The 21,825-nt window shown below is 44.8% G+C and overlaps 1 protein-coding gene across 1 annotated transcript in view; it reads left to right on the top strand.

Moving 5' to 3' along the window:
- Positions 1-21,825, top strand: part of HEG1 (heart development protein with EGF like domains 1) — an 89,972-nt gene that overhangs the window by 34,385 nt on the left and 33,762 nt on the right. The window contains exons 4-12 of the mRNA XM_042998336.1: positions 2,992-3,345; positions 4,273-4,608; positions 8,518-8,784; positions 9,428-10,816; positions 13,121-13,237; positions 13,864-13,983; positions 18,098-18,201; positions 21,324-21,382; positions 21,632-21,792. Of these exons, the coding sequence (XP_042854270.1) occupies positions 2,992-3,345; positions 4,273-4,608; positions 8,518-8,784; positions 9,428-10,816; positions 13,121-13,237; positions 13,864-13,983; positions 18,098-18,201; positions 21,324-21,382; positions 21,632-21,792 (2,907 nt within the window). The remainder of the gene's footprint in view (positions 1-2,991; positions 3,346-4,272; positions 4,609-8,517; positions 8,785-9,427; positions 10,817-13,120; positions 13,238-13,863; positions 13,984-18,097; positions 18,202-21,323; positions 21,383-21,631; positions 21,793-21,825) is intronic.

The following is a 21,825-nucleotide window of genomic DNA, read 5'->3' as shown; positions in this document are numbered from 1 at the left end:
AGAGTGGCTGCACCAGCTTGCATTCCCATGGGGGGCAGTGAATTCTAAGAGGACTATTTATATAAGGAATGTTGAGACTCATAATAGAAAAATGCCATCAGTTGCTGTTCTGAGGAAATTGTGCTAATGTTCTTTAAAAGGTGATATTTTATATACATTCTCAGTAGGAGCTGAGGGTGTAATAATGGATCTCAACTCATGAAAGTACTTCTGTGGGTAGCTGAGCTAATGTGGTCCAGGTAAATTGCTTTGTGGTGATTTCACTTTGTAAAGGAAGAGAGCATAAATAACTCAGAAGATTGTAGACTTAGTGTATCTTTCTCAACTATCTGCCGCTTCAGCTGGATTTTTGGCAGGTTCTGGACAGCAGTCAAGCCAAGGTTGAGCACTTGCTGCATGCCTGAGGTTCCAGCATTTTCTGTTGTGGTTGGAGAGTGATGTACATACTTTTACCAGATGAGTGAGCATTCTTTCCACCTCCTGTTATAAAGATTAGGGAACTTGGCTTGTTTCTGCTCCCAAATGGATGGTCTTCCCATTTTTGAATGGGTGCTTCAAGAGTAGAAATGAGCAAGGAAGGACAGTTATTAGATAACCAATATTGCTGGCCTGTCGATTGGAAACATGGCAGATTTCCCCCAGATGTGTTCAGCAGGTGCTCATTGAATAGTAAAAGTGGTGGTTATAGATTAACTTTTAACTTTTTCTCCTTTTCACCACTTGTATAGAAGCATTCGTACTGCTCCATAGCTTTACCATGAGGATTAAATGAGATTATGTAAATCAAGTACTTAGCACAACGTAGAAAGGTATATATAAAATACGGGCGCATTGTACTTGGTTGGTAAATGGCAGCTTTTAATAACGCTGATGAGATGGTGAAGCAGCATTCCATGGGGCCCCAGTCAGGGAGAGAGAACGCAGCCATTTTCCTTTTGTGGCTTTCAGCATTTGTGACTTCTGTAATTGCGTCTCTGTGGCCATCGATTTGCTATACAGGTCTGGAGGCTGAGTCCAATATAGCTGCTGCTGTACAGTGAATCAATGAAATAATGCAGTTGACTGGGGATGAGAGTGATTTGAAAGAGCACCCAGCAACCGAGGAGGTTGAAAACGGGCAGATTTAGACGATGATTCTAATGACGTTAGGTCCTAAGAGGCTAAGTGGCTAGTGAGGATTTGGGGCATACATATATGATGGGTTCCTTTTTTTTATACTAATGCGTTTTTATTTGGCTGTTTATGTTTTTCAGCGAGGGGGGTGGTCAGGTCAGCTGGGACTCCGCTTTGGGGTCCCGTCTATTTGTGTGGCTTGCTTACCTCTTCATTTCGCTTTCATTGTGGCCCAGTGTCCAGAACTGCCTGCTGTGTTCTAGGTATATATAGTACAGGTTCCATGGTTTGTACAAGAGTAAGAGGAGCCTTTATTTCCTGGCTCTCTCTCTCTCTCTCTCTCTCTAATTATATTTAATATTTATCTGTGCTTTTGGTCACAACTACACATAGGACTGGTCTTCAAGGGACCATTTATAATGGCAAGTTAATTCTGCCCTTTCGGGGTCAAAAATAACAGCTTGAAACCTTTCATTATAAAGGTATAGAGTACTTCTTATTATTTTTGGCTTGAAAAGAAAAATGTTTTTTCTTGCCTTTGGATCTTGCCTGCCATGTTTCTTCCCACTCACCAAGCTTTCCTGCAGTTTATTCCTGTTTGGAATGAACACGTCAGTGTGCCCTTCCGGAGGCCAGTTCTCAGGGTATCCTTTGGAAAGTTCTTTGTGGAAGGGAGACATGAGCAAGCCACCTGTACTCCTGTGGAACAGGCTGTGCATTTTGACCAAAATGGCCTATCAATCCATTTTTGAGGTTCTTGGCAAATTAATCCAGTGTCTGCCATCCTGCCATCCTTTTCATCAGAAAAACTGTTCCCAGCCTGGAGTCTTCGACTTGCTAGTGGTCCACTGGGGTGGTATGTAAGCTTGAGAGTCGGTGTCCAAAGCCCAATGAGGCTAACTACGATAATGAAGCTTGTTTGCTTTTGGATGGAATTAAATCAAATCAGTGGGGTAACACTGAGTATCTCCTGCTGGTTAGAAGCTCTGTTACTTCTTAAATGCAGTTCAGTTTATAGTCTTTCAGAACATAAGGGTTACGGTGGCCATGAAGTAGGAAATAATAAAGAACCCTTAATGGTGACAAGGCCAGAAATTATTGCTCTAGGCTAGTATTGTTCCCACTGTGGTCTGTGGAGCCCTGGCCTCCCCAATGGTGACCTGGGGGCTGGGCTCCTACCACCGCCTTACTTTTATTCATTTTTTACGTACGGGTTTTAATCTATAATAGCATTTGAACAAAAGGGTTACATTGCTAAAATAAAACAAAACAAAAACCTGTACCTTATCACAATGGCCTGTCCCTACATGATCTATAAGGTGGAATTCAAGAGTACAAGTTTTTACCTTCCTCTATAAAAGCCAAGGCAAAGAATGTCTAGAGGCTTTGTTCCATTTTCCTTTCAGCCAGAGCCGAAGCTTTTCATTGTGCTTGAAGGACCTCACTGCTTCTTCACTGAACTCTGTGAGAATCAGAGCCTGTGAAGAGAGAGTGTCAAATGTGTTTATCTATATTAGGTCTACATTATCTAGATTTATCCAACAAAATGTAATAAACATTATTTGTATCTAGATACATCCCTGATTTTCTTAAACCCTTGAGTAATCTTTTTTTTAAGTGTTTTTTTTTTATGTTTGTTTACTTTTGAAAGAGAGAGAGAGAGAGAGCATGAGTGAGGGAGGGGCAGAGAGAAAGAGGGAGACACAGAATCCAAAGCAGGCTCCAGGCTCTGAGCTATCCGCACAGAGCCCAACGCAGGGCTCAAACTCACAGACCACAAAATCATGACCTGAGCCAAAGTCGGAAGCTTAACTGATTGAGCCACCCAGGCGCCCTCAACTCTTGAGTAGTCTTAAAGCATATTTTCTTCTGTTTTAGCTTCTGGAAGCACTGAGATGCTTAACAACTCCACTACTCTCCGAAGCACCTTGCTGAATGGGACACAGAGTGTGCGTGTTACCACCACGCTCCCCAGTGGTGTCCCAGGGATGCTCCAGTCTTTAACCGGCAGTCCACGACCTCTAAATGAGACGGAGCATTCCCCCAAGGACTCAGAAATTGCCATGACTTCAGTATCAGCCCGTTCTTCACCCTTTGAGGCAGAGCTGAGAAGAGGCAGTGGAGTAATCAGGAATCCAGGGGATGGGGAATTCACTGAGCCATCCACAGAAAATGGATTTGGCCTCACATCTTCTGGGGTCTCAGTGGAATTCTGGCAAAATGATTCCCCAAGTAAGTATTTAATTTTTACTTGATCTATCATGGACTTTTAAAAACTATTGGATTGCCTTAAAAGATCACTTCAAGACCATTTGAAATCTCAAAAAATAAATGAAGTGTGTTCTTAGCTAACACCATCTCCTTTATCTGGTATACCACATTATCACATTTTGATTTTTGTCCTTATGCGAACATTGTGAAGTTCATCAGACAGGCATCATTCCTCCTGCTCTTTTATAGACGAGGAAACTAAGACCCAGAGGGTTTAAGAAATGAGGGCACGGGCATGTAGCTTGTTCACAGCAGAGCTGAGAGCTTGGCCTTGGAGCAGTCACTGTCAATCGCATGTTATCGCTCTGTGGGATTGTCTTCAAGGTGAGGGCTGGCCTGCTCTTTCAGACTAGCTGGAGCTATTTTATGTACAGATCATTCTTCCAAATAAAATGTACAGGTATAAATATATTCCTCCAAATTCATGGCTTCAGGTTATGCCGTATAGTTTATTTTTTGTTTGCTATACTTGCAACTTAGAATAATCTTTATTAATAATGGAACTGTTTTGGAAAGATGCATGTGACTAAGCACTGTAGGTAGGCACATCATATTTGTTGTTGGACATAACATATTCCTTCCCTTGACCACTTTTGGGGAAAGGGAGTAAAACACCACAGCCTAGAAGTTGCTCTGCTACTTTGCACTTGTTCTTTAAAGGCTCCCTTCTTCACCAGGGCTTATTTTTAGTATTGCTATCTTATTGACACTGAAGAGTTTTGAAATAATTATTTAGAACATGAAAATGCATGCCAGGTTACACGTAAAATAAATACCATACAAGATCCTTGCAAAGGGAACCTTTCCCTAGAGAAGACTCACGTCTCAGCTGTTGGGGAATCTCTTTCACATCCATGTCATGACATTTGTTTCCTTGACATCTTACAGCCTTGGGAGGAGAGCAGCTTGCCAGCAGCTCAGACGCAGAGGATGGAAGTCCCATGTCTCAAACTGAGACTGTGTCTAGGTCAGTCCTGTCGGGCAGAAGTGGAGCCAGCACAGCACGCTGGTTCTTGACCAATAGCAAGACATTCACAGATGCGACAGGAAGCTCCACTTCCTATCCTGAAGTTGTGAACGCCTCAGTGCTGACCCGGTTCTCAGCCTCTGTGTCCCAGTCTAGAGGAAGTGATGCAGCACTGGGCGACAGGAGCTACTCTGAGCCGGCCACAGAGTCTTTGTCCTCATCCTCCTCAGAAAGCCTGGATTCCTCAGCAGCACGTGGTGAGTGCTCAAGTGAGTTTCCACTTCACAGAACTGCACCACTAGGAAGGCAAAGGGCTTACGAGGCTCATGCTCTTCTGTGGCACAGTAAGGCCGTGCGTTAATGGACCACTCCAGAGGCCCCTCTGCTGTCACTATTCCCAGGCCATTCTTCTAGCTGTATATCTCTTTTTTTGTGGTACATCTCCCCGGAGCTGCTGTTGCCACCCGCCCCTGTCACACACAGCTCAGGGACTTCTCTGTCCATGTCCTTCCTCGCCCTGTAGCCTACCCCACACCCCCATGCCTTCCTCAATCACACAGCTTCTGGAAGGTGAAAATTACACCTTCTCATGGGTAGTTGTTCACCCCAAGTCCGGGCATTCGTCAAGAGCAACTCTCCCTCTTGTCTAATCAGCTTTTATGAAGATATAATCCCCATTCTATGCAATTTGCCCATTTAAAGTATACAATTCAGTGTATTTTAGTGTATTTACAAAGTTGCGTGGCCACCACTACTGTCTAATTCCGAGAAGGGAACCCGGTGCTCATCAGTAGTCACTCTGTGTTCTCTCCTCCTCCCAGCCTCTGACAGCCACTAACTTAACTCTCTGTCTCTGTGGATGTGCCTATTCTAGACAGTTTATGGAGGAAATCATACAATAGGTGGCCTGTTGTGGTTTTCACTTAGCATAGTGCATTGGAGGTTTGTCCATGTTGTAGCGTGTGACAGTACCTCGTTCCTTTGTGTGGCTGAGTACTAGTTCCATCGCACGGATGTGCCACATTCGTTTTTCCTTTTGTCAACGATTGCACATGTGGGTTTTTCCCACCTTTTGTCTCTTGTGAGTAGTACCGTGGTGAACATTCCAGTACAAGTTTTTGTGTGGACGTGTGTTTTATTTTTTTTATTTATTTATTTTTTTAATTTTTTTTTTAACGTTTATTTATTTTTGAGACAGAGAGAGACAGAGCATGAACGGGGGAGGGGCAGAGAGAGAGGGAGACACAGAATCGGAAGCAGGCTCCAGGCTCTGAGCCATCAGCCCAGAGCCCGACACGGGGCTCGAACTCACGGACTCACAGACCGTGAGATCGTGACCTGAGCTGAAGTCGGACGCTTAACCGACTGAGCCACCCAGGCGCCCCTATTTTTTTTAATTTTATTTTTTATTTTTTGAATATGTGTTTTAAATTCTGTTGGAATGGCTGGCTTCTATGGTAGCCCTGTTTCTTGAGGAATTGTCAAACTGTTTTCCATAGCAGCTGCACTGCTTTATATCTTTATACCGCCACCAGGAAGGATGGGGGATCCTAGTTTCTCTGCTTCTTCACCTCCTGTTGTTCATCTTTTTTTTGATTCTAGTCATCCTGGGGGGTGTGAAGTGGTGTCACGAGTGGTTCTGATTTGCATTTTCTGGCTGACTAATGATGTTGTGTATCTTTTCACTTTTGGGAAAGTCTTTTCTGATCTTTTGACCATTTTATTTTATTTTTATTTTCATTTTTTTTACTTTTTTTAATGTTTATTTTTGAGACAGAGAGAGACAGAGCATGAATGGGGGAGGGTCAGAGAGAGAGGGAGACACAGAATCCGAAGCAGGCTCCAGGCTCTGGGCTGTCAGCACAGAGCCCGACTTGGGGCTCGAACTCACGGACTATGAGATCATAACCCAAGCCGAAGTCAGACGCTCAACCGACTGAGCCACCCAGGTGCCCCTCTTTTGACCATTTTAAAAGTAGTTAGGAATTCTTTCTGTAGTCTGGGCACTAGTCCTTTATCAGATATACCATTTGCAGATATTTCCCCCCGTTCTGTGCATTTTCTTTTCACTTTCTTGACAATATCATTTGCAGCACAAAGGTTTTTAATTTTGATGAAGTCCAGTTTATCAATTTGAGAAAACTTTTTCTTGGATGGTCCTTTTTAATAACATTTTTGGGCAATTTCATAAACCATTCTCAGCAACCTTGTCAAGGCAAAGCATGTACTGACTAAAGCAAAAATGCAATAATTGATCATTTAAGGTTATAACAGGTTTACATTCTTACCTCTCCACCACTACTAATAATAGCAGCTCCCTTTCCCCCATGTGAACATCCTAATTGGTGAGGAAAACTCGCGTTTATTACTACTGATGTGACGTGGAAAAGCATATGCTTGTCATGAAAGAATACCACATGCATGGGTGGAGAATATTCATGTTCTTTCGTGTGTGTGCATGGAAAATGCATTATCTGTCTCCTAAACAAAAGGAGTCATTTTCCACCCTCACAATGTGGGGCTCAACGTTTCTCCTCCTCAGACCAGGAGCTCAGGTGCCTTTCCCGCGTGCATCTCTTCAGTGCTAGGACCCTTTGCTCCATAATGCGTGTGCCCTTGGTTTGTATGGAAATTGTGATGTCAGTGTGAGCAGGTCTCAGCGTTCAGTTATAAAGAGCTACATAAGGAATAGCCTCCTTTCTGAAACCAACTCTCTGTCAGTTAGCCAAATGCCTTATCTCATTTGCTCTGAATCACTCACAGTGAACTGATTCTGCCATCCAGCCCCTCAGAGTTCATGGTCTGTTCCTTTTTCTGGGTTTGGATGCAGCCCCTCCATCTCAGGTCACGATTCTCCACTTTCTAAACCCTGGAAGCCTGATGTGGTGGTTCGCCTAAATTCCATTTAAGAGTCTTACAATCCTCCCACCCCAGGCCTTGTTTTCTCTGCCCGGGGAACTTGTGCTCAAATACACACGGCCCTCAAGCCTCTCCTGGTGGACTTCCCATGAGTTTCTTAGGCCCTTCAGCCTGGTCAAGTCACATCTCACCTGCCTCCTGGCTGTCTCCGTGCTGCTCCAGCTCACTGTGTATCCCTGTCCCCACACTCATTCCTGTCTGTCAGTTAATGCAAACGTATCATGAGGTGAACTTACCTAACATGCAGCTCTACCTCTGTTTTCCATTGGGGTGTGTCCATCAAGAGCTAGTCTGGGGGCACCTGACTGGCACAGAGGAGTGTGCGACTCTTGATCTCGAGGTCGTGAGTTCGAGCCCCACATTGCACGTAGAGATTACTTAAATAAATAAATAAACTTGAGAAAAAAAAAAGAGCTAGTCTGGTATGAGAATAGGAATAAGAACCAGGGAAATAACTTGTTTTCTTATAGATCCAGATTAGGAAGTATTTAGGCCAAGAAGAGTTAGACCTCCTTTCCCTAATTTCTGAGAAGAAGAGTTTATTTGATAATCTAATATTAGATTCTTTGAGCTTATAGTATAAAACATACACTCAAGAAAGGAGGAAAAGGATGTTTTCATGTGTCACCTGTCCCTATTCCATCCCCACCAAGAAAATAAATAAATGCATTAAAAAAATAACACAAAACAGAAAATAAGCCCATCTTTACCTCCAACCACCATGCATTAAGGGGAAAAACCAAAACTCTAAAAGAACGGCAAACCCCATTCAGTTCAGGTATCACTGGTCCTACCAGGAAGTAAAAAGCCTTCGGAGTCCTGGGGGTCTCCCTCCTGTGACTTGTCAGAAAGTATAAAGCCCCAAAGGGGTTGTTAGCCTTTTGCTGAGCATTCACCTCCCCTGCCACCACCACCAATTTCCCTGATGTAAACTCTATTTGTTATGTATCATGGAGCAGAAATACAGTATTGATCCTGTTCGCTGAAGTGGTAAACCTTCCCATAAATCCAGGTCACCTGAACGGATATGCTGGTCGGCAGTGCCTCTTGAGGTTGTGGTTGTGATCTGTGGGGCGGGGGACAACGCATCTCGTTTTCCCACGTGTGAGTTTCACATAAAGACCAGGGAAAGCACAGGGAAGCACTTCGGCTAACTTAGTGCACAAAGGGAGGCTCATTCCTGAGGCTTCTGACAGTGCTGCTGCACCCCTGTACTGACTGGCCATCCCCTTTCAATCTCCTTGTAGCCACCGAGGAGGGTCCTGAGCCTGGAGGAAGTTCTGCCGCGCAGGAGGGGACTGCCGAGGCTCCCCACCCGCACACTGCAGCTACTTTCCCGGGGACTGCAGAGCGCACGTCACGGTCTCTCACCAACACGAGCACAAGTTCTGCAGAAGTGGGGCACTCTGTGGTGCCCAGAGAAACCGAGAGTGCCACCCAGCACGGGAACGTGACGGTGACTGCTGACGCCCACCTGGTCTCCGGTTCCCTGGCGGCCTCACCAGCCCTGGGAGGTGAGGAGCAGGGTCTCTTCCCACGTTCCTTCAGCTCACCTGTCAGCGTACTCACAGTCCTAGAAGGATTACGTTTGCTGTCAACCCAGAAAGTACCTTACAAGCTCTGTCTGAAGAGAACTTTCTAGGTTCTCTCACCCCCCCACCCCATCCCCACACGCACTTGGCTAAGGCACTTACGGTGTTGTCCACCAGGATACTTGGAATAAAGGAGACCAACCAGTTGTGGCCAAGGCCAGTCTCCTGGGAAAGAAATATCTCATTATCATTACACAGAATGGAAAATGGGGAGGGTTTTCCTTTTTCCATTTAGACAGAACAATTGTTCTGTTGGGGTCTTAAGAGCTTTTCAGATACCAGTTTGCTTTTATCAAAAAAGGCATGTGGAAGGAATTTGGACCTATTCCCTATTCTTCAGCCCCTGGCCCCACTTCTCTTTTATTACCATTTCCATTGCTGCCACCCACACTCCTCCCAGGAGGGTAAATATACTCTGCACAGACCCTGCCCGTTCCTGCCTTCCCACACTGCTCATCCAGAGGGCTCGCCATTGAAAACCACCTCTCCAAAGTAAGCGTTTAGTATGTGTTTGGGATATTTCTTGTATGTCTAGTTGACCTAACTTTGGTGTTTCCATTTACAGTCACTGGAATTAGCTACAGTCAAGTGAGTGGCACGGACTTTGAACAGAAGGCTTCCAGCGACTACGCAGACCACACCTATGTCTCCTCTACTTTTACCAAAGGAGAACGGGCATTGCTGTCCATTGTAGACAACAGTTCAACCCCGGACATAAGGGAGAGTTCGACCTCTTCTGCTAAGATCTCAAACTCTTCACATTCAGACTATTCTTCCTCTTCTCAGGCTCAGACTGAAAGAAGTAATGTGTCATCCTATGAAGGGGAGTACGCCCAGCCTTCCACCGAGTCCCTGGCTCTGCGCACAGCCAACCTTCCGTCCTACACATCCACCATTAACATGCCAAACACGTTGGTTCTTCTGGACGCTGATGCTGGATCGACTGGCAACTCTTCTTCCTCTTCTTCTCCTCCTCCTCCTCCTTCTTCTTCTTCTTTTTCTTCTTCTTCTTCTTCTTCTTCTTCTTCTTCTTCTTCTTCTTCGGGACCCCCTTTGCCCCTGCCCTCAGTATCCCAGTCCCACCAGTCATTCTCCTCAATCTTACCATCAACCGAGGCCTCTACTCTTCCACTGCAGTCCACTCCCCATGCACCCACACCTGTGTCTTCCTCACCAGCGTCCCTGACAGCATCTACCCCTGCCTCGCCGTCCACCTCCCAAACAACGCTGGCACCTTCACCTTCTACTCTGGTCCTGCCTGTGACTCCAGTTCAGACAGCGACAATGGCATTGTCTATGGCAATGCTCCCCAGTAGTCAAACAGCAAATCCTAAGAACCAGAGTAACCCATACCATGAGAAAGTCATTACAGAGTCAAAGCCACCGAGCCTGGAGTCTCTGCCCACAGAGGCCACCGAAGCTGTAACAATGAGGTCTACCTCAGGGATCCCTATGCCCTCGGCCTTAACAGAGTCCTCCACTGAGCAAACCCTTCCAGCCGTAAGCACCAGCATAGCCCGAATGTCTCCAGCTTTGACAACCACCATTCTTGAGACCTCTCATCCCCCCAGCTCTGCGTCAACCACAGCAGCCCTGATGGCTGACCCCACAACAGTACAGACTACGGCTGGAAAGCAGCTCTTGCCAACCAGCCCTGAAATTCCAGTACCACGAATCTCAACAGAAAGTGCTGTCACCACAGAAAGGAGCCAAGCCCACGTAGATGCTACCACCCAGTTGGTGCCCCTGACCAGTGTACCCACGTCGGCGAAAGGACCAACCACGGGGCTCGGTGTGACAGAAGAGAACAGCCCGGCTTCACACTTCCTCGGAACATCTCCTTCTCCCCAGACCGTAGGCGTTTCCACAGACCAAGTACTGACTCCTAGATCTACTACCATCGCTGCTCGGGGCAGCACACTGTCACCGACAGCACTGTCATCGGCAGCTCCAGGTAGAAGGCGGAGCCGCACAGGCTCGGGATGCCTGTGAATGTGTGGCAGATTTGCAATAGTTCCGTGTCTGTGTTGTCCTCTTATAACACAATGTCATGGATGACCTAATTTTCTCACCTCTGAGTTACCTAACTCTCCCTAAAGGAAGAGGTGAGGATGCCATTGGCTGTGTATGGCATCAGTAGGTAGCACCGTTGTGGCTTATAATTCCCAGAAATGCAAGAGCCTTTCAGGCATGCCTTTAAGTCTTGTGAGGCCAGAGCAGGTCAGTGCTGTGGGATGGGACGGTGGAAGAACTGCATCGAGAAGCTTTAGGTGGCCTTTCTGACACAGGGAGTGAGTAGGCTCTGTCCGCCGGTCAGAGCCCTGAGCCTCTCATTCAGCCAGCCTCTCAGTTACCGGGAAGGCTTCTCTTGATTCAAGGGAAGCTGGGCTCCTTGGTCTTCCTAAGAACATGTTGCTAGTGGACAAATGCGGGCAAAGGGATGATGAACTAACCTTTTCTGATAGTGACAGGGCGACCTGAGCTTCTTGACATTACTCTTGAGGTTATCTTTATATTCATGTTGAAGTGGCTGGTATGAGGGAAATCAAACCATTCACATGATTCTTCATAGTTTAAGGAAAGGCAGAAGAAATTAGAATGGTATATCTTTCGATGTCGTGTTCAAATTTGTACATTCGGCTTGTCCAGATCCAGAAAAGGAAAACTGCAAAGGGCTTATATAAGCCTGACATCTTTTTTTATTTTCGTTTTTTTAAATTAATTTTTTAAATCCTTATTTATCTTTGACAGAGAGAGAGCGCGCACACACGCAAGTGGGGGAGGGGCAGAGAGAGAGGGAGACACAGAATCTGAAGTAGGCTCCAGGCTCTGAGTTGTCAGCACAGAGCCTGATGCAGGGCTCAAACTCATGAACTGTGAAATCATGACCTGAGCCGAAGTCGGATGCTTAACTGACTGAGCCACCCAGGCACCCCTGGAGCTTGACGTCTTAAGGAAAGAAGAAAGAAGAGAAGTACTTTGTAGTGACTAGAGCAAGGGAACTCAGTTAGTGTCTGAGTTCCAGCCAATCAGCCACGGTCAGCCTGGGGGCTGGAGGGCCATGACCACCCCTGCCACCAGCCCCCCCATGTCAGGCGAATCAGTGTCTCTTTTGTGCCAGTGATTTAAACACCTCTGGGAAATGAAAGGTGGATCCTTCTCCAGGGAAGCTGGGAGCCCTGCTTCAGGACTCACAGGGCTTCATTTCCAGCCAAATCTATTCCAATACCAGATGGAACCTAATTCACAAATCTCCCTTAAAGCTGATTGTAGTCATTACAATGATAACTGTAGGTGAGAATAAGTAACATTGTTACTTCCTGTTAATATATTCTTTATGACAGTATCCATGGTACGGTGTTTGGTTATGCAGGTCCTGTGCCTCTTTGGGTAGTTTTAGGTATATTTAAAGTAGCCTTGCAAAATAGGAACACCATTGTTAGGTTTAGCTCATTTGTTCTCAGGATTATTTTTTTGGCATTACAACTCTTGACTCCTGCCATCCTTTTCTCATTCTTCCAGCAATTTTTCTGCTTGGAAATGATGCAGTTATGTTGTGGGTTTCAGCTTCTCTGAGCATGTGTCAGAAGGCTTTATTACACAGTTATTACATAACTAGAGCATGACAATGCTAGTTATAGATACCAAAACAGAGAGTTGTGGTCTCCGCCCCGGGAGTCTAAGATGATGCTGAAGCCTGGGCACTATTAGGGCCTAGATGAATTAGATAGGGTTCATAGTGACATTATGTAAAGAGAGGGCACTGCAGTGCACAACTTCGATTGTTTTTCCAAATGATTGCACCATATGTGGAGGCCCAGTTATATTTTAAGATTTTTTTGGAACGGGGGAATCCTGGAGCAGGGAGGATGGTTAATCAGGGACCACTTCTCCCCCGATGTGTGTTTTAAATTGGCAGAGATTCAAGTAGAATTTTCTGAGTGTCAAAGGCGATATAATCATCAGCCTTGAACTGAGTGACCTGTAAGCAGCATTAGGATTGGAACCAATTCTTGCATTCAAGGATCCAGTTGTCTAACACACGTGCACGTACACAAACTACTGCCAGGATCCGGTCCCTCAGCGTCTCTTCTGTACCTCCCGGGAACCCGTTCTATTTTAGTAGTGCGACCTCTCAGGGCAAGTAAACAGAAATAAGCAAAAATCAAATATTAGCCAGGAGAATTAAATATTTACCTAGAGCTGCTTTTACATTTCCTATGTGATTAACTGCTTTATTCCTGGAATGTGTTTTTAGTTAACAGCTGTGCCACTAACCCTTGTCTTCATGATGGGAAATGCTCTGTGGACTCCAGCAGCCGTGGGTATCGATGCATGTGCTCACCTTCCTGGCAAGGGGATGACTGCAGTATGGGTAAGAGGAAAAGTGTCTCCAGTGGTCTGTACTACAGTATGTCCTTGAGATAGGCAATAATGCTGTTTTCCTTCAAAATGTAGGAAAGCAAGATTTTTCATAAGTAAAAACCCTGCTTATTTGAGAGTTGGCATACTTAAGTGTTGTCTGCAGAATAACATCAGACGATAATGTTGACGCGTCTCCATGATCTGGCTCCATTCAGTGGGCTGCCTACGCCCCTACTGCACTGGACCATCTATAGCTCCCTAAAGACCCCTACGCTTTCCTGCCTGTGGCCTTCGCTGCTGGTGCCTCAGGCTGCAACCCCACCCCCATCTGCTTGTTAAAGTCCTTCCAGTCCCAGTTCAGATGTTATCTGAAATAGTCCTTAATCTCCCTTCCATCAGGATCTCCTACTCTCTCTGTACTTTCAAAGCCTGATTTGTTTCTAGTTGGTCATATACACGACGGCCTCCATCCCCTGTAGATAGACAGCCCCTTGAGGACAAGGGCAACATCCCACTCATCTCTGGGGCCCCACTGCACCCAGTGCCATTTGGCCCTTCGGAAGTGCTCACTGCACTGGGTAATGATTCTGCTGTCTGCCGCAGGTTCATTGTGGCCCCGTTTTCTCTCCTCTGTAGATGTGAATGAATGCCTCTTGAACCCCTGCCCACCCCTGGCCATGTGCAACAATACTCAGGGATCCTATACCTGCAAATGCCCGGTTGGGTACCAGTTGGAAAAAGGAATATGCAACCTGGGTAAGAGAATTAATCTATCTTGGAATTTTTTTCTGTACCACAAAATATTTTTAAAAATAACATTTATTGTTTTCCTCCCTAAACAGTCAGGATCTTTCCAAGGTATAAACTTAAAGAATATAGAAAGAAGTAAAGATGCTACCTATTTTTCAACCACTCAGAGATACAGCACCTTATTTGCAATCTTTTTTTACTCTGCATTATATTTTTATACAATTGCAACCATGTAGTATTTGTACAAACTTTATATCTTAAACATTTTTCCATGTTATTAAAAATATTTTACAAACTTCCTAATGAGTACATGGATAGGCCATTATTTGTGCATAACACTATTTGCTTAACCGTTCACCCTACAGTTAGGAAAAATATATATCAAAAGGATATTCTAACTACATAATAAAAAATATATTTTTAAGGAGAAAAAAGAGAGAATAAAACCCTGATTATCCTACCACATTCACACATCCTTTTCATTTTTTTTTATTATTATTTTTTTTAACGTTTATTTTTATTTTTGAGACAGAGACAGAGCATGAACGGGGGAGGGTCAGAGAGAGGGAGACACAGAATCTGAAACAGGCTCCAGGCTCTGAGCTGTCAGCACAGAGCCCGATGCGGGGCTCGAACTCACGGACCGTGAGATCATGACCTGAGCCGAAGTCGGCCGCTTAACCAACTGAGCCACCCAGGCGCCCCTCCTTTTCATTTTTAAAAATGATCTTCATGGTCCTGTTCATAGGCAGATACATTTTTCCAAAGCTGCCATAATTGTACCATACAGATTGTCCTACTTCATTCCCTAATTTGATAGTTCTGAAGCTGGTTGATTTTAAATATAATCTCCAGCTTACATGTTAAAAAGCAAACAACCCACTTGAAAACTAAGGTCCTGACCAGGTGCTAAGTGGCCAAGTATCTACGCTTGTTTGATGAGAGGCCACATTTCAGCCCACAGCTCCCATCACATAATAATGTGTTCATCATAAAAGCTTTCTTCCACAAAGGGTATAACCTTGCGTTAGAGTGTTCAGTTCAACATGGAACTTGTTGAAGAAATTAGAAGTGAAGGGCATAGAGTTATCTAGTCTGGATAAGGAAACTGGTAGGTAAAGTGACTCACCTTTGATTGACCGGTGTGATACTTAACACACAAAAAGTGCTCAGTAAATATTTTTTTGAGAGAATGAATGTCTGTGACCTCTGAAAAGTGATATTTGCGTGAATTAACAGGCTGAGGGGAATCATCAGATTTTTTAAAAAGATTGTGTCAAATGACAAAACTAGAAGGGCTAGGTAATGAGTTTGATGTCCTTTATTTAAAGGGGAACAGTCGTGGACTGGGGGAGTACAGAGCCTCACAAACAGTGGAGCTCTCTCCCTGAGGGGTTTTGGGCAAGCAGGAGTTTTATAGAGTGTTAGAAGCGGCATCACTTCTGAAACAGGGCATGATCGGCTAGGCTTGCATATCTGCCCTTATTTAGAAAGGTCAAGGACAAGGGAGTAAGTATAGAGCCAATAGTTGACTTGGCGTTGGGGAATTGACCGACTGAATATGCTGCATTTTTAGTCACCGGGGGCATTTACAGAACTCGAAAGTTCGGTTGGCTGACGTGGCACCTTGGGCAGGAGCAGCTCCATCCTGGGCCTAGAAATGTATTTCAAACAGTTGATACCCTACTAAAATAATGGTAGGATTTTGGAAATTGTTCAAAATACAAGGATCAAGTCAAAGCATTATTTAAAGGAAAAAAAAATCTAGGCATATAGACATCACTCAAAATCAAGAGTTCCTCTTACTCTAATAGTTTATTTGTTTTGGGGGTAACCGATTCCATTTAGCTACCCCCTGGAAGAAATAGGCCAGGAGTCTTTGGTTTAAGGAGGGAGAAGATGGAATGATTTTATTGTGAAGCAGTGTGGAAAATGCTCTTGCCAGGAGCTCAGCTGCCTGGCTTCCAGCTCTGGAGCTACCACCTACGGCCCATGACCCCTGAGCCTCCATTTACTCATCTGTAAAATCAGATTACCACCTGCTCTGCTTCCCACTCAAGGTTATTGTGAAGAGCAAATAAAATGAAGTATCTGAGCAAGCTTTGAAAATGGGGGAGTTCTCCAGATGGGAGGTATCATTTAACATTAGCCCCCAACCTCTTGGACCAGAATTGACAGCAATGAAAACACTAAGTACTCTGAATACAAAGTAATACTTATGGATCTTTTAAAAATTCATTTCTATAAAAAGAGAGAGGAAAACCAAAACACAGACCCTTAACTACAGAGAACAAACTGACGGTTACCAGAGGGAGGCGGGCAGGGGATGGGTAAAATAGGCGATGGGGGTTAAGGAGGACACTTGTCAGGATGAGCACATGGTGATGCATGGATGTGTACAGTGGACATGTGGAATGAATGTATCACTATGTTAACTATGCTGGAATTGAAATTAAAAACTTAGTAAATAAAAATAAATAAATAATGAAAAAATCATTTATATAACCTGTATAAGTCAGCAGTTAGTTGCATGTGAAGTAAAAAATTGCCTTAAAGCCAGATGATGAAAGGCAGGCATAAAGACGTCAGTGTGCTGGGCAGAGTGCAGGGGCTGCAGGACGCTGCGTGATGCCGTCTTCAGAGCTGCTCTTAAAGCAGAGGCCACATTTACTGTCATGATTCGGAAGAGATCTGTGTACGTAACAGTTACAATATGTATATTTCCATCCAGAGAGTCTGGGTATCAGCCTGGATGGGTGAGGAAGGAAGATGAAGGAGTGGGGTGGGAGTTGTGGAAGCCTGTGTGCAGTGTCCCACAGGCACCTCAGATCAGGAGGAGAGCCGTTCTTTTGTGTTAACAATCATCTTTCCCTTTTCAAGTCATTTAGCTTCATTGTTCATAAACATCAGAGGAACATGCAAATTAGAGCATGCTGAAATGCTTTCATTTGGCCAAGAATGTTTTCAAAGAGCTCCCTGCTGCTCAGAAAGAGTCCTAAGCAGCTGGCTTCAGTGAACTGTAGAACAAGCAAAAAGATGTTAAATAAGGATTAAGGGCTTTAGACAGTAAGTATAAGATGTTAAATGTGTTCCCTGGCTCATTTGTGGGCCTTTTTCTTAATTCAGCAGGCAAGCTTTCTGTGAAAGAGCAGCTTCGTGGGTTCCTGGGTTTCGAGTCTTTTTTTTCCCTCCCTGTCCAGAGGGAAAGATAAGAATTTAATATAAAGGAAGATAAGAGGCAGATAGAAAGCATGCTATGCTAATTTTTGGTCGCCTGCCCATTTGTAAGTCCCATTCTCCTCAGGCCCAGTCAGCACAAAGTGATGAGTACGCTTTTATTTTATGAGTGAAATGGGCCTTGAAAACGGGGCTGCTTTCTTTCAGGTCTGAACTCAAACAATATCTTGAATATGGGTCGTTTGCATTGCCTGGCTTGTGACCATGGGGCCTGGCAGTCCCCGCAGCTTGGGCCCACTACAGATGTTTGGCACCGTCCTCCACAGCCTCTCTGTCATCCTGAATCCGTTGTCCGATTTCTGGAAGTCTCTTTCATCAGCGACAAAATGGGCATTTCCTCTATGCGAGAGGGATGGCGGCTGGTGGGGTAACTCTGATGAGAAGAGGAAACCAAAGCCTACCCTTGAAGCTGAGGGCTTTGCAATGTAGGCTAGAGAACAACAGCGTTTCTCTATCGAAAGCTTTCTCAGGCCTGACGAGCATGTTTTGTGCTTGACCCCACATCCCCTCCCCCTCCTCCTGGGATTATGTCATTTAAGCCAGCTGGTCTTTCCTCCTTGTCCCAGCTTCACTGAGCATCTACTATGTAGGAGGCGACTGGCAAGGTGGCAGGATGGCTCCTCACAGCAGCCCACACACACGTGCAAAAGGAGTTTTTGACCCAAAGGTTTACTGAGTCTGAGCCTTGTGCTCAGTGGAAGCCCACCTTCCTAGAGAGGAACTAGAAGAGGGAGAGGTGTTCTCTATCCTCAAGGAGAAGGACAGGCACCACGGTTGTCCTGCGAGGTGGAGTTAAGAGTGATATGCTAGAGATTTACAAACACACGGCTATGTATCAGTCGGCCAGTTGCGTGGTCTCAACGGGTTATGTTCTCATTTTCAGTTAGGACCTTCGTGACAGAGTTTAAATTAAAGAAAACGTTTCTCAATACCACCATGGAGAAACACTCAGACCTACGTGAAGTTGAAAATGAGATCACCAGAACAGTAAGTTTCCTGAAAAGCATCTTTCTTTGAGTCCTTTGTTTTCTAGAACAAATTTCATTCAGAATTGGGAACCTCGTGAGGACCAGCTATATTTCCTGGGCTATTGTTCATTTCCATTACATTTGGGAGGTAAACTTCATGGTAAAATTAAAAGCCTCTTGGAAATTGAAAGGAGGTGCTGAGATCCAGTGAAGCCCAGGAGAAGCACTTCTTCGGTGTGCTCTCACATGCAGCCTTTATCAGTGCCTTGGCGTTTCTTTTCCCTGTGCAGATTCATAGTCACAGACGGTTAGATGGTATGCACCAATAAGAACTATTGGCAAAGAGGAAAGATCCAGAAAATCCTACTCTCCCATCTGCAGTTGACATGCTGTGTGACTTTCGCTCTGTGTTTCCAAACTTGGGGAGAATAATGCTCTTTTTCCTCAGGAGAATGCCAAAGACATAACAGTTAATCCTGATTTTCCAGGGTTGAGAACTCACTGCACAGATTATCTAGGGGCCTTTGGGGAGCCTCAGTGTTCAGTTGGTTAAGCATCAGACTTGCGGCTCAGGTCATGATCTCATGGTTCGTGAGTTCGAGCCCTGCGTTGGGCTCTGTGCTGATAGCTTGGAACCTGGAGTCTGCTTTGGATTCTGTGTCTCCCTCTCTCTCTGACCCTCCACTGCTCGCACTCTGTCTCTCTCTGAAAAATAAATAAACATTAAAATTTTTTTTTAAAGATTATCGAGAGGCCTTTGATTCCTCTTCTTTCCCTCTTTGCCTACTTTTTGTCAGGTGGAAAAAGTAAGGAAAAATTAAAAAGAAGGAAAACGAGATAAAAATGAAGCTCAGGGGCACCTGGGTGGCTCAGCCAGTTAAGCATCCAGCTTTGGCTCAGGGCATGATCCCACGGTTCATGAGTTCAAGCCCCACATCAGGCTCTGTGCTGTCAGCATAGAGCCTGCTTCGGATCCTCTATCCTCCAATCTCTGTGCCCTTTCCCCGCTTGCGCTCTTGCTCTTTCTTTCAAAAAAAAGAAGCTCAAATAGTAAATTTTACCTCTCAACTGGTACCTGAGTCTAAGATTTGGTGTTCAGAACATTGAAAATTGCCATTAATACAAGTTTTAGAGATTAATTGATTTCTGATTTCAGTTTTACTTGTTTTTTATAGGTAAGAGTATATTAGCCAAAACCTATAGGATTTTATAGGACTGTAGATTTTATTTGCATGACATTTAGATTCCAATTCTGTCTCTGTATCTATTGAGCATCTAGTCTATGACAGGCACTTTGCCAGATGCCTCACTCCTGTAAGAGGTATTGCCAACACATTTACAGCTAGAATTTGGGGAGACCCTGAAGGTTAATGACATTGCCTGAGTTCACACAGAGCAGATGCAAAGTTAAGGAACAGCCCACTAGACCATCCTCACTTCTGACACCATTTGCAAGTTTGGGGATCCCCAAGACCACCCTCAGATTTGATAGTCACTGTAAGGACTTCAGATCTCAGTGAAAGCTCTTAAACTCATGGTTATGGTTTATTACAGTGAAAAGGTCCCTGTTACAGTTAGCTATGGGAGAGACACATAGGGCAGAGTCAAGGAGGATTCCAAATTTGATGCATCCAGTTGTCCTATCCCCATAGAGCCATGCACTGTGTTAGCTCCTCTTGGCAATGATGTATACAGTATTCATGGAGTATTGCTAAGCTCACTTGAATATTGGTGTCTAGAGCAAATATATGGACATATTCAACCGCTCACATGGCTGACCTCAGTCTCCAGCCCCTCTCGAGGTTAGGCTGATACCATATAACCCCAAACCCCTGCATAAGTCACGTTGTTAGATATTTGGAGTGGCCCAGGGCCTCCAGGTAGACAAAGGATATTCCAAAAGCTTATTGATTAGCTTCTGGGAGCCAAGGGCCAGACCTCTGTTTGAGCAAGATTAAATTCTTTACTATACAGCAGGATTTTATGTCTACCAGCCCTATACCTGGTGTTCTTGTCACTTCACCACAGCTGCCTCTTGGGTGTGCTATAGGTCAATATTTCCTTCGAAGGCAGTACAGGGGCTTAGAATCCTGTGCAGAGGTGCTGTCCCTCCCAGTATACGGTGCTCAGTGACTTACTTAACTTGTTCATTTTCACCAGGTATGAGTGTATAATTTACTAGTGATGTGACATCCCCACTCCCATAGACTAGACTAGACTAGAGAAGCCACTTCAAGTGGCCTTTCCCAAGATACCATTCTGTTCTGAAATATGCCTTTTCTGTTTTTACCTGGGGGAAAACGTTTAAGTAATTATACTACTAATAAATCATTGCCTATTAGAATAGAAAGCAATGCCATACAAAGCCAAAGGTTTGATAACATCCTATGTTTTATTCCATCCTATGAACAATAAATGTGTCTGACACACAGGCTTTGAAGACAGGCGTGTCTGCATAGGTCAAGGTATTACAACCTTCCGCAGCATAGAAGGAATCTCCAGCCTCCACTGTTGGGGGAGCAGAAAAACAGGCATGGAACTTGATGCCCTAGAGGGATTTTCTGCTCTCTCTGAGGGCACAAGGCAAACACAGGGAGAGTCACTCTTAATTTGCTCTCGACAAAGGGGCTCTTGACCCATGTAATGTAATTTCCCATGGAGAGCCTTTTTGAAGAGGACCTATCTTTGAGTTAGGTCAACTCACTGCAGATTATGAGGGGTTTGTGTCAGGCCTGCCAGACCGGGGGTAGCTGAAGTCTTTTCAGTGAGCCTCGTTCACTCTGCAAAGTCCAAATAAACAGTTGCGTCTGAGTTTTTTGAAACCCTGGGTCTTAGAAGAGATCTGTTCCTTTGAAGATGTTTTGCATCCAAGGGTGCTGTTCTGAACATCATTTCCTGCCAAGATTTTCCCCACTGATTTACTATCTGCCTCTTTCCCTTTGTACTCAGGGAACAACAGAACAAGAGCAGAGAGGCATTTAAGAAGGGAATAAAAAAAAGGACACCACTCCTCTGTAAAGCTGCCCGCTGATAACTTGATAGCTAGAAAATGCCTATTTTATCCTGAAAATAGGAAATTGGTTCTAGGTCTAGGGCTTTTATCTATCTCACAGTTAATGACCAACCTGTTCTTCCTTTCAGTTAAATGTGTGTTTTTCAATGTTTCCTGGTTATACCCGATCCACAGTTCATGCTTCTAGGTAAGTAACAGAATTACTCTCACTTGTGAACCAGTTTTCATAAAGGGGAGGCTATTCTAACATAGGTGACAGCAACTAAACCGGGCTCTGTTTTGACCAAGCCACAGAGTGACCAGGGGGGGCCAAAGTCACTGGGCCTCCATGCTCTCCCATTCCCTTCCTGGAGAACGGAGATGGATTCATTTTCCAAAAGCCCTGGGCCCACATGTCATTTTAGGACAGTCAAAACCCTACACACTTTGTCTACAGGGAGTCCAGTGCAGTGGTCATGTCCCTGCAAACCACGTTCTCCTTGGCCTCCAATGTGACACTGTTTGACCTGGCTGACGGGATGCAGAAATGTGTCAACTCCTGTAGGTCCTCTGCTGAGGTCTGCCAGCTCTTGGGATCTCAGAGGCGGATCTTCAGAGGTAAGAGAATGGCCCTCTGGGAGAACTCCACCT

The sequence above is a fragment of the Panthera tigris genome, chromosome C2, assembly GCF_018350195.1.
Source record: "Panthera tigris isolate Pti1 chromosome C2, P.tigris_Pti1_mat1.1, whole genome shotgun sequence".
Lineage (NCBI taxonomy): Eukaryota > Metazoa > Chordata > Mammalia > Carnivora > Felidae > Panthera > Panthera tigris.
This window is presented reverse-complemented; position numbering and strand designations above follow the sequence as displayed.